The following is a 15,481-nucleotide window of genomic DNA, read 5'->3' as shown; positions in this document are numbered from 1 at the left end:
GCCCAACCTTCCTTCCGAGGAGTGGCTGGTGGGTTTGAACCGCCAGCCGTCTGGTTAGCAGGCAAGTGTCTTAGCCACTATGCTACCAGAGCTCCCCAATCAACTTTTAGGGACTGATTTAAATACCTAGCCATGCTATAAAACTTCCACTGTGGGGAGATGGCATTTTATGTACTGCATGACTATTTGACATGCAAGTCAGATTTTGAAGTCCACCTCTAGCATGCTGGATTTAGCCTATTCCATACTATTGGAGGCTTTATTTTGAGTTGCCTTGAGGTCATTCCTTAGTTAGTAAAAAGAGATATGACATACCTCTCCCAAACTTTTTATTTACTTTCCTTGTGATAGTGAGGCCTATGTCATAGAGTATTAATAAATACTTATTGAATGAGCAAAGAACAGTGCTCATAGTCCTTAGTACTTAGGGTTGTTGTTTTTGTTTGTTTGTTTCTCTTTTATGGTTCTGCTTTGTTCTGATTTCCAAAAAGTCAGATATCTTTTTTAGTTTTGCCTGAAGCAGTTATTCTTAAAGGTTAGTTTGTTTTCTAGAACTGTGATATGCTGTATGGTAGCCACTAGTACATGTGGCTTTTGAACACCTGAAATGTGCTCAGGAAAAGAATTTCAATTTTAATAAATATAAATTTAGAAACTGATGCTTGATTCAGTTATTGAAAAAATTTGTTTAGAACAACTTGAGATGGAAGCTACTCATTTAAAATTGTATATATAGCTCTCATTATATTTATTTTAACAGGCGATTTAATGGGCATCTTTGATGCTAAAGACTAAGTCTTAGTCTGGGGTATGAGGAAGTCAACTGGGTGGTAAGAGGCCAGAGTTCTGTTAGCGCTGATAGTGCAGGACATCAGCAGAGTTGCTGAATCAGGGATAAAGGAGGGAACTGAACCAAAAGCCAAACCCATTGCTGCCAAGTGGATTCTGATTCTAAGAGACCCTAGGGCCCTAGAAAAGATTAAAACTGCCCTGTGGAGTTTCCTAGGATGTAAATCTTTATAGAAACAGACTGCCACAGCTTTCTCCCACACAGTGGCTGATGGGTTCAAAACACAAATTTTTTTTTTTTTTTTTTTTTGCTTTAGCCACTGTACCACCAAAGTTCCTAAAGAAAAGGAAGGCAGGATCAAATTGAAGTGATGGCACTGCAAGTCAGAGCTGGCACTTACAGCACTTAGCAGAAAAGGTCCAGAATGACAGGGTAAGAGGAGAGGGAAATTATAGGATGGAATAACATGCCTAAAAAGGATGAAAGGGCTGTAACTGCTTTTGTAATAGAAATGAGTTGAAGAGTCTACCTGCTCTGTGTGAGACATGATAGACAGGCAGCAAAGGGATATCACGTTCTGGTGAAAATCAAACAACACGAAAGACTCTCATAGTTGCCAGGACTAGTGAGCTCAATGAGGTAGACTTTAATTGGCATCTGAGGACAGCTCTTTTTTGTCTTAGAAGCATTGCTACATATCACATAGAGAAGAAACCCTTTAGAAAAACTAGCTTATTAAGCTTTATTACAGAAAATGTTTATTAAGCTCCTACTATGTGCCAGACCACCACTTGTCTGTCAGTTTGTCATACTGTGGTGGCGTATTGCTGTGAGCCTGGAGGCTATGCCACCAGTATTTCAAATACCGGCAGGGTCACCCATGGTAGACAGGTTTCAGTGGAGCTTCCAGACTAAGATAGAAGAAGGAAGGAGCCATCCACTTCTCAAAGAATTGTCCAGTGAAAACCTTATGAATAGCAGTGAAATGTTATCTGATATATTACTGGAAAATGTTATGAATAGCCCTGAAACATTATCCAATATAGTGCTGGAACATGAGCCCCTCAGGTTGGAAGGAACTTAAAATATGACTGGGGAAGAGCTGCCTCTTCTGAATAGAGCCAACCTTAATGATGTGGATGAAGTAGATCTTTTGGGACCTCCATTTGTTGATGTGCATTACTCAAAATGAGAAGAAACAGCTACAAACATCATTAATAATTGAAACATGGAATGTACAAATCTAGGAAAATTGGAAGTTATCAAAAAAAATGGAATGCATAAAGATTGATGAAAAGATTGAAGTTATCAAAGATTTCATGTTACTTGGTTCCACAGTCAACACCAATGGAAGCAGCAGTCAAGACATCAGATGACATATTGCACTGGGCAAATGTGGTGCAAAAGACCTCTTTAAAGTGCTGAAGAGCAAAGATGTCTCCTCGAAGACTAAGGTGAGCCTAACCCAAGCCATGGTATTTTCAATTGCCTCATATGCATGTGAAAGCTGTACAGTGAATAAGGAAGACCAAAAGAGTTGATGCTTTTGAGTTGTGTGCTGGTAAACAGTACTGAAAGTACCATGGACTGCCAGAAGAAATAACAAATCTGTCCTGGAAGAAGTACAGCTGGAATCCTACTTGGAAGCAAAAGTAGCCAGACTTTGTCTCACCTACTTTGGTCATGTTGTCAGAAGAGACCATTCCCTGGAGAAGGATATCATGCTTGATAAAATGGAGAGTCAACAAAAAAGGGAAAGGCCCTCAACGAGATGGAATTGATACAGTGGCTGCAATGATGGGCTCAGATACAGCAAGAATTGTGAAGCTGCCAGAGGACCAGGCAGTGTTTCATTCTGTTGTACATGGAGTCGTGATTAGTCAGAGCCGAGTCTACAGCACCTAATACAACAACAGATGTGCCAGATTGGGAGCAGTGGTGATTCAGTGGTAGAATTCTCACCTTCTGTGTGGCAGACCCAAGTTCAGTTCCCAGCCAGTGTGCTTCATATGCAGCCACTACCCATCTGTCATTGGAGGCTTGTGTGGTACCATGATGCTCAACAGGTTTCAGCAGAACTTCTGGGCTAAGAGGACTAGGAAGAAAGGCCCGGTGATCTGCTTTCAAAAATCTGCCAATGAAAAAACCCTATGGATCACAGCAGTCTGATCCACAACCAAACATGGGGATGGTGCAGGACTGGGCAGTTTTGTTCCTTTTTGGCAGCTAACAATATGTGCCAGGCACTGAACTAGGCCCTAGAGATATGAAAGTGACTGAACCTGTATGCATGTTCATAGCAGCATTATTCATAATAGCCAAAAGGTGAAAACTACTCAGATGTTCATTAGCTGATGAATTGATAAACAAAATGTGTTTTCTGTACAGTGGATTGAGAAGTCAGCTATGAAAAGGAATGAAGTAGTAATCCATGCTACAATATGGATGAATATTAAAAGTATGCTGAAAGACAGAAGCCCAGCAACATAAAAGACCACAAAATGTATGATTCCTCTATATCAAATTCCAGAATAGGTAAATTCATAGAAACAGAAATAGATTAGTGGGTTCCAGAGGGGTGAGGGAAGGGGCAATTGGAACCAACTGCTAGTAGTTACAGGATTTTTTTTTTTTTTTTCTGGAAATGTTTTGGAATTAGATAGTGGTGGTGTTTGTACAACACAGAGAATACACTTAAAACCACTGAAGTTTTTACATTAAAATAATGAATTGTATGTTACATGAATTACATCTCAATTTAAAAAGTTTTCAAAAAAGAAGTGAATGAAGGAAATTTTCTCCCATTAAGGAGCTCACTCATTAAAAAAACAAGGAGCTCAGCAGACAGTTTAGGTGATTACACATAATTATTATACATTGTGATATGAGTGTGACAGTGGGTGTAAACATATGCATAAGTAGGGGAGCCTAACCTAGTTTGGGGTGGTCAGAAAATCTTTGTAGAGGCTTTATCTTTAAGGAGGAGTAGATGGGACCCGGAAATTGAGTCACCCAGACTTGATTGTTTACTCTTTTCTCTAGAAAATCCAGGAAATCCCAAGGCCATAAATGAGGGCTGTCTGTGTGAGGGTATGTCTTCTGTCCTAAGGGTCTCTACCACCTAAAGACCTGGAAAACAGGAACACCAAGAATTGTATACTCCTAGGAGTGGGAAACTTTTGTGCGGCCTGTATTGGTCAGAGTTCCTTGGTTGAAAACATAACCAAGATAGTTGTAGTAAGAAGAGATTGATTACAGCACTTAATGGGAAGCCTTACAAGATGGAATCTGGCCTAAGCCAGAGTCAGCAACAAAACTCTGCATTAGAGCAAGCTGGGCCTCCAAGATTGGTTCTGCTTCTTGCTGCAGTCAGCAAGCTAGCAAGCAGTAGAACTGGGAAGCTGGTCTACAGCTGATGGCAGGAGAGCCATTCATACTACTTCTGCCAAAGTCAGGAAGCTGTCTCTGCAGAGAAGGAAGCTGTTATAACAACTACTGGCCCCAGAACAGGCTGCTTCTGCTGTGATCTATACTAGCCCAATCTATCCTTTATGCCCTCCTTTTCTCATTTAACTGTTTTGCATTCAGAAGTCCTGCAAATACATCTGATTGGTGGAATCTATATAGTATTCAGAACCTTAGCTGCAAGGGGGAATGGAAAATAGTGTCTTTGGTTTCCAGCTTCTGCAGTAGCAGGCTTCAATAGATGTTTATTGAACCAATTCCCAGAATCATTCATAGGCCCTTTACAAAACTCATGTCAATACTCAAAACCTAACCTTGGTGTTCTACACTTTGGGCTTGTAGAGGTATGCATGAGGTATGCATACACCATTGGGTAGATGGGAGATAGAATATCCAGCAAGAACTTTTTGATCTCTCTGGTTTTATGACAGCCTGTTTCAGGTCTCGTGATACTTTTGACTTCTTGATTTCTGCACTGTCTTTTCCACTTAAATTTAATGTATTCATTCACCAAACATTGGGAATACAAAATGTAAAAGTAAAATCATTCCCCTCAAAGAGGAAGATACTGATACAAACAAGCAGTTGGACATGACTGCCATCCAAGAAATAGAGAGGGATGCTCAAAGGGAAGGATAGATAGATCCCATTCCTAGGCAGAGTATGGAGATGGAGTGTGTGGCAGGGGAGCTTCCAAGAGAAGGTGGCTTTAGACCTGAGTGTGTGTGTGTGTGTGTGAGGAGCTGAACAGAGAAGTGAGGGAGAGAAGAGAACAGTTTACTGTATGTAGAGCTGCTTGTTTGAAGAGTGGATGGAACAAGAGCATGGGAGGTGATCTGCTAAAGGTGAGGCTAAACTGTTAACTAGGCAGAGCCAGAGAAGAGAGGCCTTAAGGAGAGTGCTGAATAGTCCTGTTTTCTCCTGAGGGAGAAGGCCCACCATTGATGATTGCAGACCAGGCCAGTGCGAAGATGGATAAAGAATGGAGAGGAGGACTTTGGTTGTAGATAGAAAATCACCCTAGACCTAGGAGAGCCAACACACTGACCTAGAAAGTGAAGAGTGGTATAAGCTAGGCCAGAGCAGAAACCCTTAATAGGTTCTTCTTAAATACTTGCATATGACTTTATACCTCTGTGAATTATCTTAAAGCAAGTGAGAGTGGGAGCTTTGCATTATTCTTTTTGTTATAGGTTGAATGGTTTTTGCTTTTACTTATTTATTTTATTTTTTTAGCTCAGAGTAATTAGAACCAAAAAATAAACTAAACTGAAGGGTGTTTATGTGTTACTTTGAATTTAAAGTTGCATGAAGTGAATACGTAACATGATTAGCATCATGCTTGGGTGGCATTTGAAAGTGAAAAATGTTCTGGACTTAAGACTATGAAGTAGTTATTAGAGAACATGTTGGTGGAGCAAATATACTCACATTTATTTATATAGGTTTTTTTTTTTAAGGCTTTTAGCTTACACTCTGGATCAGAAATGCAGCTTCTGATTTAAAAAGTAATGATTGCACTTAAAGAAAATGCACACTACCCTATCTGGGAGTTCCCATTTACAGTATTTATTTATTTTACAGTAGTTATATAGTAAATAGATGAGTGGCCCTTTATTTAAAAAAAAAAAAAAAAATTGAAATATGTTTGTGGTTTAGGCACTTAAAACAGTTTTCCCAGAAATAGCCTAAATTTCCAACCAAAATGCATTTGACAGAATTTATTGTAATTTTTGGATAGTAACTGAATTCCCCTTTTTTGTGGTCTACAGGAGGTATGGATTTAGCCGCCAGAGCAAAACAGAGAAGGTAAGAAAAGCATAGATAATGAGAGAGAATATTTGAGATATTGAAGTAGCTTCCCTTTCCCTCTGTCAGGCTGGGCAGTAGATCTTTGGGAGCCCGGGAGGGTGGTTGGGAGAGCTGCTGCCCACCTGACTCAGTCTCTGGACAAGTGAGGAGGGAGGATGTGCCACCTGCCTTGGCTACCTACATTTCCAGCCTATTCTGCCAGGGACCTGACAGTAGATGTAGAAGCTGGAAGTGAAGGGTGACTGAAAGTTGTAGCCCCAGAGTCTATCTTGTTGGGTCTGATTGACTCTTAAAAGTGTGAAGAGGAAGTCTTTTGCCATAAGGGAGGCTCTAGACAGATGTGAGCAGACATAGCAGTGTGTTGGAACACAGCCATAACTTACAAGTGTGCCTGATCATAAGATATCCCAGTGTGGAAAAATCAGGTAAGTCAGGATAGGGTTTCTGCCTTAACCAAAGAGTCTCAAAGGTTTCCATTAATTTACATATTAATGATTCTTAAAGCAGTAGGCAAGCATAAATCTTACAGTGACACACGATTTTGTGTTCCAGGCCCTATGTTAAGGGCTCTGTATGTATCTTTTCACTTATTTCCCTGAACAATTCTATGGGGTATACTTACTCCTATTTTTTGGGTCAGAAAACTGAGGCTCTAAGAAGCTAAGTGATTTGTCTAAGATCACCCAACTCTTAAAGTGCCTTAATATAGATGAAAGCCTGTGCTTTTTTTTTTTTTTTTTTTTTTTATTGTGCTTTAAATACAAATCTACGGAGCAGAATTTGTTTTACATTCACCATTTCGTGTACATTTGGTTTCACTCTCCAATAACCATCCCCCACCCTAACCCACTCTCTTCCTCTCCTTTCCCAGTAACCATCCCCCTCCCTGTGCCCTTGTCAGTTATGTACTCCTGTCGGTCCAGTTTTTCCTCTGGATGAATGTTGTCCCTCTGGTGCCCCATGGCTGATTGCTCCAAGGAACATATCTCCATAGAGTAGGTGGGTGCATCGCCCTTGGTTGAGTGTTCTGCATGTAAGTCTTATTTACTGTTGGGCTGAGAGTCAGCCCTTGGAAATGAGTTTTATCCTAGGCCTAAAGTATATCTCAGGGCCATAGTCTTGGGGTGCTCTTAAGCTCTGCCTTTAAATAAAAATGTGCCAACCAAAGTGGCCAGTGGCCTCTTAAAAAGTAGAGTCCTCCAGCTTGGAATCTATTAATAATCTCTGTCTCATTCTCTACCAGCCCCAGGTTTTCTTGAATGGGACACTGTTCTTCCTGCTGTTCTCCTGCCACCCCTGCCCCTACCTCCTCTCTCTCCATCCTCCTTCCAAGACGTTTCCCTGATCCTGCCAGCCTCTTTCTACTTCCCATGTTGATTCTTAGTTAGTGGAGGCCCTAAGAGGAACTAGGAGCATACCTTCTAGAGTTGGACTGGCTAGTTTCAAATGCTAGCTCCTCCCTTCATGTGTGATTTTGAACTGTTTACTTAATTGTTGTGCCTTATTAGTTCACAGCATCTGTGAAATGAAGGCAGTCATTGTGCCTACCTCACTGCTTGTTGTAAAGATTAAAATGTAAAGGACTTAGAATCATGTGACACATGGTAAACACACAATAATTATCTGTTACTATCATTAGTTCATTGGCAATTTGTCATTCACTAATTATCATACCTTTTTTTGTTTTGTTTTCTTGTTATTTATTTTTCCACATTTGTGTTTTCACCCAACTAAACAATCATTTCCTCTAGGACAGAATGTTTTCTGTATTCATGTATGTCATGTATCTTATGTGTAATAAGGCTTTTACTTGTATAGATTTAATTTGGTATATAAATTAAGTTTGCAAAGAGTCTCTATATATAGGATTGTGTTTTGAAATGAGGCAATTTTATTACAACTAGAAAAATCATATGAGATGACCATGAAGTAGCATTCAATTTGGGCTTATTTTATCATTCTTATTGTCAGAGTGCACATTTGAATGTGAATACTTGTCCCCTGTAGATACGTCAGTAGTTAGGAGCTCAGGGTGTTCCTATGTTTAGTTGTAGCTTGTGGTAGAAAACCACCCTAGAACTGGGATGGTCTTTGATGGGCTTCCAAGTCCAACCCTCTCTATTTGACTCTGATACTCAGAGAAGGTAAGCCTGGGGTCACCCAGCTGGTGGATGGAAAAAAGTAGAATTTAAAACGAGAAGGCTAGATTTGCAGCCCGTGTTATAAAAAGTCATTAATCCAGGGCCTATAGCATGGAGCTTAATCACCAAGTGAAGTCATTTAGATTTTTCTTTCAGACCTATGTTTTTCAAACTTTTTGACCATTCCGAACAGTAAAAATTCTGTTTTTCATTATGACCCAGTACACACACACGTACACACACACACAAATAAACAACAGGCATCCTGCACACACATAACCCAGAAACAAAGTTTCACGAAACAGTACTTAACCCTTTACTGTCTGCAAAGTACTCTTATATGTTCTATTATTTTAAATTTTTTAGATGCTGATCATACCTGCTAAATTTACTTTCCACTAAGGAGGCTCAAGAAGGAGCCCTAGTGGCACAGTGGCTAAGGAATCAGATGCTAACCTACCAGCTACTCCATGGGAGAAAGTTGGTGGCAGTCTGCTTCTGTAATGACTGTAGTCTTGGAATCATTACAGAGCAGTTCTACTCTGAATTGAAATCGACTCAGTGGCAGTGGGTTTGGTTTTGAAATGAGTCTCAACTGACAATTTGAAAAAACACTCCTAGGCAGTGGTCTGCTTTTGAAAGTATTAAAGTAGAGGGAAGGTCCAAGTGTAAGGATAAATATGGTATTGTGTATGAACTGATACTAATTTAGTTAGCAAGCACTCTGGAAATGGAGACAGACGTTCCCCAGGCCCTGAAGTCCAACCTGTTCAGTCTATAGCTTGAATGGAAGCTCATGTCTCTGAAATTTTCCAGTTTCTCTCAAGATGCTTTGACTGTCCACATCTGTGTTTTGTCTTTTTCCCCAAACTTACGCCTCTTTGCAATGCTGAGTCCCCCAGCTCTAGTGCTCAGCCAGTTTCGTCTTTTCCCTTTCAGGCTGAGGATAAGAAAATGGCACTTTCAGCAGGACTTTCAGCAGCAGAAAAGGCCGAAGCCCACGAGGAAGATGAACTCCAAGCTGCAGAAGAGGTGTGTGGCCCAAGTAGGCTCTTAGCAGTTTCTGTTTAAATCATTTGGGAAGAAATTTCACTTTCATCTCCAGTTTTCCAAAATGACTGATGTCCTCCAGCAGTCAGCTGCTGGGAGCTAGCCTTTCATGCTCATTCCAGTCTCCTTACACCACCAGTCATGAGGCTCACCATAAAACAAGGTCAAAGAAAACAACCCTTGAATATCACTGCAAAGGCCCATTCTGGTTTAACTCTTAAATAGCCACAATCCTCACTGCTGCTTCTCCCTGTTCTTTTTCAGCAGCGTATTAAATCACTGATGACCAAGATGACTGCCATGGCAACTGAGGAGGTGAGATGGTAGTGTTTGGGTGTTTGGGGACAGTGGAGGTGTTTCACATTTTCTCTGTTCTTTCTTTGGGGAAGCTTTTTTATGAGTATATAGTGTTGCTGTCCGTGAAACCTTTGGGAGGAGAGCTTCGAGAGCAGGATAGAGGCCACCATGTTGGCACGTGCCTGCTAATTTCAGCCCTGCCTCTCCATACATTCCATGATGAAGGAGCCCTTATACTCTGCTCCCTTCCAGCACTATCTCGATAGAAAATGGAACACTGGATTTTAGTTTATCTCCCCAGAGCTGAAGGCCGACTCAGAAGGTTTAATCAGATGCTTTGAAAGGATCATTCCTGTTTAGACTGGGAAAGGCCTGTAGCAATAAATAAATATTTTGCACTTACTCTCCTATTTGTACTTCTCTCCTACTTGAGTCTTGGCTCCGCCAAGTCTCCTGTAGGCTTTGTTTAGTAACCCTAATGAAGAGAGACCATTTATTGTTCGGGGATACCCAGGGTCTGAAGAAACTTTAACAAAGGAAGTATAGAGATGGCTTAACACTTTTCTGGGCCTTCTTTTCTCTCTTCTTTGATGAATATGTGAATAGGAACTAAATTATTCTCCCCCTGGAATATTATCTACTTTGCAATAATACTCAAAGTGTTCAGGTTTTCCAGTTCTGTGAAAGACAAGACATGGCTTTAAGAACACACCTCCTTATGATTACAGAGCCGGCTCACCGCAAGCTCCGTAGGCCAGATCGTGGGCCTGTGCTCTGCTGAGATCAAGCAGATGGTGTCTGAGTACGCTGAGAAGGTAAGTTCAAGGCCCAGCTGGAATCTTGGCCTCCAAGGCTTTATTCTCTGAAACCCCTTTCATCCCGGCCCCAGCAGTAATGAGGCCACTTTTGTCAAAGACAAATAAACCCCACTTTGCCACTCCAAGCAATCAGCATTTGCCCATTAGCTAAATTAATTTTGTTCTGCAGTGTCTATTTTTCTATAAATATAAAGAGAAAACCTGTCTCTCTGAGCATTTACCACATACGATAAATTGATGCCTGGGATATAGCACAAGCGTTTCTCTTCCTCTACCAACCTTCTTTTAACTTGAGCTTAGTTTTGTAATAGATCTGAGGAATGAAGTTTTGCCACTTAGGAGATAAACCCCATAACTCAGCCAAGCCCAAGGCAAAATTTCTTGTTCTACTTTATTAAAAGGTTGTAAGATGAACAAAAACCTAAAAGTCATATTTCAGCATTAGATTTTTTTTTTTTTTTTGTCTCCATTCTAAGAAGGGGCAGTAGGACCTTGAATATTTCAGGAGGACAGTGATTAATCATTTTGCACATAACTGGTTCCAGCTTGGCTGAGATGTAGTATCAGTGAATTCAGATTTACAGGGCATTGCTTCCCATCCTTCCTTCTGCAGCCATAGTCAGTCTCCACACCTAAAATGTTGATGTCTGTTGAAGCATCCAGCTTTGCATCCCTTTCTCAAAAGCCTCGACAACAAATTAGCTCTGCCCTTACCCCTCTATGCAGTACTATTCTGAAGAGATGGTGCAGATGGTGTAGTCAGGGAGGCAGTATCACCTGTGCTCTGAGGGGTTATAATCTGCCATAAACACAGCAGGTGGTCATCTCTCACTGAGTGAGGGGCCTGCTTTCTAAGCTGTGTGAGACAAACAGTAAAACAACTTAGAATGTCTAGGAGATGGGAGATGTTTTCCCCTACCATCTCCCAAGTTAATGCTTCTTAGTGTGGATTTTCTAATCCAAATCTCAAAGCAACCCAGAGTGTTTTCTATTTCCATTTACCACCTAAGAAAGGTGACACTGGACAGAGTGTCAGCTGAGATTTGATCAGGAGAAGATTCAGGTTATCTTTGAGGTTTCCCTATTTGGAACTCTCCACAAGGTACAAATAAACTGAAAAGACTTGAAGATGTAGGCGTGGAAGGAATTAGCCCTGCCCCAAGAAGGGGGCTAGATTTATTGTTGGCACACACAACTGAATAGCAAAAGTGTGAGTCTACCTGCCCTTATGTTGCCATAAAACATTGCTGAATTGATTGGGGGTGGGGGAGAAAAAAACTGGATGGAGCACTCACTGCTGTTTCTATGAGGACTGTGATTTCTATTTTCATACTTACCCATTGGGAGCATGGAGGAGCTCAGAATAGTTTAAGAGGGAAAGCAGGCAGCCAGGCCCCAGATTGTCTTTGGTTGGCAGTACATCTATCCTACCCAGCCCTCTTCTTGCCTAGAAGTCCTGGAGCATAACCTATCTTCCTGAGTCAGCTTTGACTTTTCCCTGTTTCCTTCTGGGCTTCTTTGTCCTCTGAGCTTTGACCTCCTTCCCTTTACACAGTGATGTGTATCCCATTTTGATGGCTTCATTTTGATACTCTTTATCCTGGCCTGTTCTCTGCTTCCTTTCTGTTCTGCAGAAAAGAATGAAATGAGAAATAATTTTGGACAGGAAGCAATACCAAGTCTCTTTCCAAAAACATATATAATTAACTTCTCATGGAAGTTAGAGGTTCATTGCTTGATTGTGTTGTTTTCCTTGAGTAGATCATATGGCATTAAAAAGGAAAGTTTTTAGAATTAAAACTACCTTTAATCCTATCTTCATATAGCTGTTATTTCATATCTATATACTATGTTCTGGTGTTTGTCCCCACTTACTCTTAATTGTAGTGCCTAAGGCACTTGACTGCTAACCAGAAGGCTGGCGGTTCAAATCCACCAGCCACTCCTCGGAAGGAAGATGGGGCAATCTACTTCCGTAGTGATACTGCCTTAGAAACCCAAGGAGGGGTCACTATGAGTCGGGTCTGACTCGATAGCACATAACAACAACAACAACAGCAATCATGTATGTCTAAAAGTGGTAGAATAGGTCCAATGGTTAAAACACAGCATTTGGAATTATATCTTGGTTTGTATCTGTCACCTCCACTTCCCAACTATGTGACCTTGACCAATTTATTTAACCTCGTTTAGCCCCATTGTCTTCATCTATAAAATGAAAGTAATAGTACTTCCTTGGCAAGATATTGTGAAGATTAAGTAAAATGTGACCAAAAAATGTCTAAAACAGTGCCTGACATGTTATAGGTAGTTAGCTAGTGCTTGGTAGTCTTTTTTATGCTTTTACAGTCCTGATTCTTTTTTTCTTTTTCAAATACATCAAATTATAAACATTTTCTTTGTTTCTAGCCTTTACAAGTATTTTAATGATTATGTGTTCATACAGTACAATTCATTAAACTTTGCCTTACTGGTAGATTTTTAAGTTGTTTAATTTGTTGCTATAGATACATTTGTGAAATCTGAGACCATAGCTTCTATTGAAAGGTTTCTTAGAAGTGAGGTGATTGGGTTATGACTCTTGCACTGTATTGCTTTACAAATAAGTTGCATCAGTATAAAATTCTAATATTGGTGAAGACCCTTCCAAGCATGGCCCCAGCATTTCTGGCTTTGAGCATTCATTTGTCAAACTTGGTACTTTACCAAACCAAAAAAACAAACCTGTATTTGGTTTTAACTATCAAATCAGTTCTGACTCATAGCAACCCTACAGGACAGAGTAGAACTGCCCTATAGGGATTTCAAGGCTGTAATCTTTATGGATGTGGACTGCCACATCTTTCTCTTACAGAGTGGCTAATAGCTTTGAACATCTGACCTTTCCATTAGTAGCCAGGCACTTAACCATTGTGCCGTGAAGGCTCCTAACTTAGTACTTTAATAGCTGTAAAATGGCACCTCTCTGGACTACTGAGAGGATTGAACACCATGTTTTTGTTTACTTTTTTAATTTCGTTCCATGTGAATTGTGTTACAGCCTATCTTAGTTATATAGTGCTATATTTAGACTTGATTATAGAATGGTTCTGTTTTTGTCCTGATCTACCACAGTCACAGAGTAGCCTTGGTCTGATGTTGGCATTCTTTGAAATTGTTTATGTTCAACACCAAGGCCTAGCTGTGAGTGCAGGCCAGCTCTCAACAACATAAAGGTACAGCTAATAGTATCAGATTAGATCTCAGATGTCAGGGGCTGCTTTTCTCATTCTGTTCGTTTGTGTAGTTTGTTATCTGCTGCTGCTGACTCTAGTGAATGGCTCTAATAAACAGAAATTTATTTCCTCACAATGTAGGAGGCTAGAGGCCTAGTGCCAGGTCTAGCGGAAGGATTTCTCTATCGACCCTTGGGGAAAGTCCTTGTCTCCTTTCAATATCTGTGAGCTTGATGTTCCTTGGACATCTTCATGTGTGTTGCTTGGCATTAGCTGTCCTTTGGGTCTAAGAGGTTCTCAGCACAAGAAACCCAGGTCCAAAGGACATACTCTTCCCTCTTGGCTCTTGTTTCTTAGTGGTACTGTGGTATCTCTCTCTCTCTCTCTCTCTCTCTCTCTCTTCCTGTCTCTCTCTCTCCCTCCCTCCCTCTCTCCTTCCCCTTGCTTCTCTCCTTTTATCTCTTGTAAGATAAAAGATCATACAGGCCATACCCCAGGGAAATTCCCCTTACATCACATCAGGGCTATGACCTGAGTAAGAGTGTTGCATCCCACCCCAATCCACTTAAAAGTGATTGGCTGATCATATCATGGGGGATGATTACATAATTACATAACTGCCAAACAACTGAGAGTAATAGCCTAGCTAAGTTGATACATATTTTGATGGGATACAATTCATGACATACTTGGTACTCATTTATTTTTTTAATATGATGTATTTCTTGTAAATTTGAATAAAGTCTATTTAGATTTAAATATTTTGTCACTGTGGACAAAAAGCCAGTATTTCTCTGGCTTTTTTATTTATTATTATTGTTTGTTAATATATGGAAGAAAATTATACTTAAATTGGTTAATCTTTTACTTTCCTACTATTTCCAGTTGAAAAGCTAATTATTTTTCCATGGACCTGATAAACTAATCCATTACATTTCATCTTATCTTTTATTAGTATATTTAATTCTTTAACCTATATATAATTCATTTTTATTTGGTCTGAAGTGTGGATCTAACAATTTTCCCACTGCTCGTCTTAAAACTATTTATCAAATAATTTCTTTATACTCATTTTGAGAAAATTTTATTATACTTTTATGTTTTGTATCTAATTTAAGCTATATATGGACTCTTTCTTATATTATTATATAATAATAATATTGGTCTATTCTACTATGCAAGTTCCATGATAAAGCCATGTTTGTTTCTGTTTACTTGTTTGATTGCTTTGATTTTGGTTGCTTTGTCAGTGCCCTCTAGCCTAAGACCAGAAGAACATATCTGTAGTTGAACCAATTGGGTTTATTGTTCATTGCAGTGAAGGAACACGCACCCCTTGATGCATGTCAGTAAGATGGTTTTGGAATGGACTTATTAAGGGTTTTGAGCTTGTGTCAGGTGATTCTGGGGAGAGTTCAAAGAAGTGGGATTTTGCTCTGTGTTGGATGCTATAACGAAGGAGGGGCCATTCTTTAGGTATCTTAATAAAAATGATGGTACAGTAGTTAAGTGCTAGACTGCTCACCAAAAGGTTAGAAGTTCAAACCCAGTAACTACTCTGTGGGAAAAAGATGTGGTAGTCTGTTTCCATAAAGATTATAGCTTTGGAAGCCTTATGGGACCATCCCTATTCTGTCCTTTGGGGTTGCTAAGAGTCAGAATCAACTCGAGGGCAACAGGTTTGGTTTGGGTATCAAAGTGAAAGCTGTCTCTGTTTATTAGTAAGTTGTTGTTAAGTGCCGTCAAGTCGTTTCCGACTCATAGTGACCCCATGCACAGCAGAACGAAACACTGCCCAATCCTGCACCAGCCCCACAATCCCTGCTATACTTGAGCCCATCATCGCAGCCACCATATCAATCCATCTCGTTGAAGGCCTCCCCCTCTTTTGTC

At 40.2% G+C, this 15,481-nt stretch overlaps 1 protein-coding gene across 1 annotated transcript in view; it reads left to right on the top strand.

Moving 5' to 3' along the window:
* The window catches only part of CCDC93 (coiled-coil domain containing 93), a 121,812-nt gene that overhangs the window by 44,708 nt on the left and 61,623 nt on the right, over nucleotides 1-15,481 (top strand). Inside the window, exons 8-11 of the mRNA XM_042780507.1 lie at nucleotides 6,028-6,064; nucleotides 9,148-9,240; nucleotides 9,523-9,573; nucleotides 10,284-10,370. Coding sequence (XP_042636441.1) covers nucleotides 6,028-6,064; nucleotides 9,148-9,240; nucleotides 9,523-9,573; nucleotides 10,284-10,370 — 268 coding nt within the window. The remainder of the gene's footprint in view (nucleotides 1-6,027; nucleotides 6,065-9,147; nucleotides 9,241-9,522; nucleotides 9,574-10,283; nucleotides 10,371-15,481) is intronic.

This window comes from Orycteropus afer, unplaced genomic scaffold, assembly GCF_000298275.1.
Source record: "Orycteropus afer afer isolate SDZICR_OR568_19922 unplaced genomic scaffold, OryAfe1.0 scaffold00004, whole genome shotgun sequence".
NCBI lineage: Eukaryota > Metazoa > Chordata > Mammalia > Tubulidentata > Orycteropodidae > Orycteropus > Orycteropus afer.
Note: the sequence above shows the minus strand (reverse complement) of the source record. Positions and strands in the feature narration are given on the sequence as shown.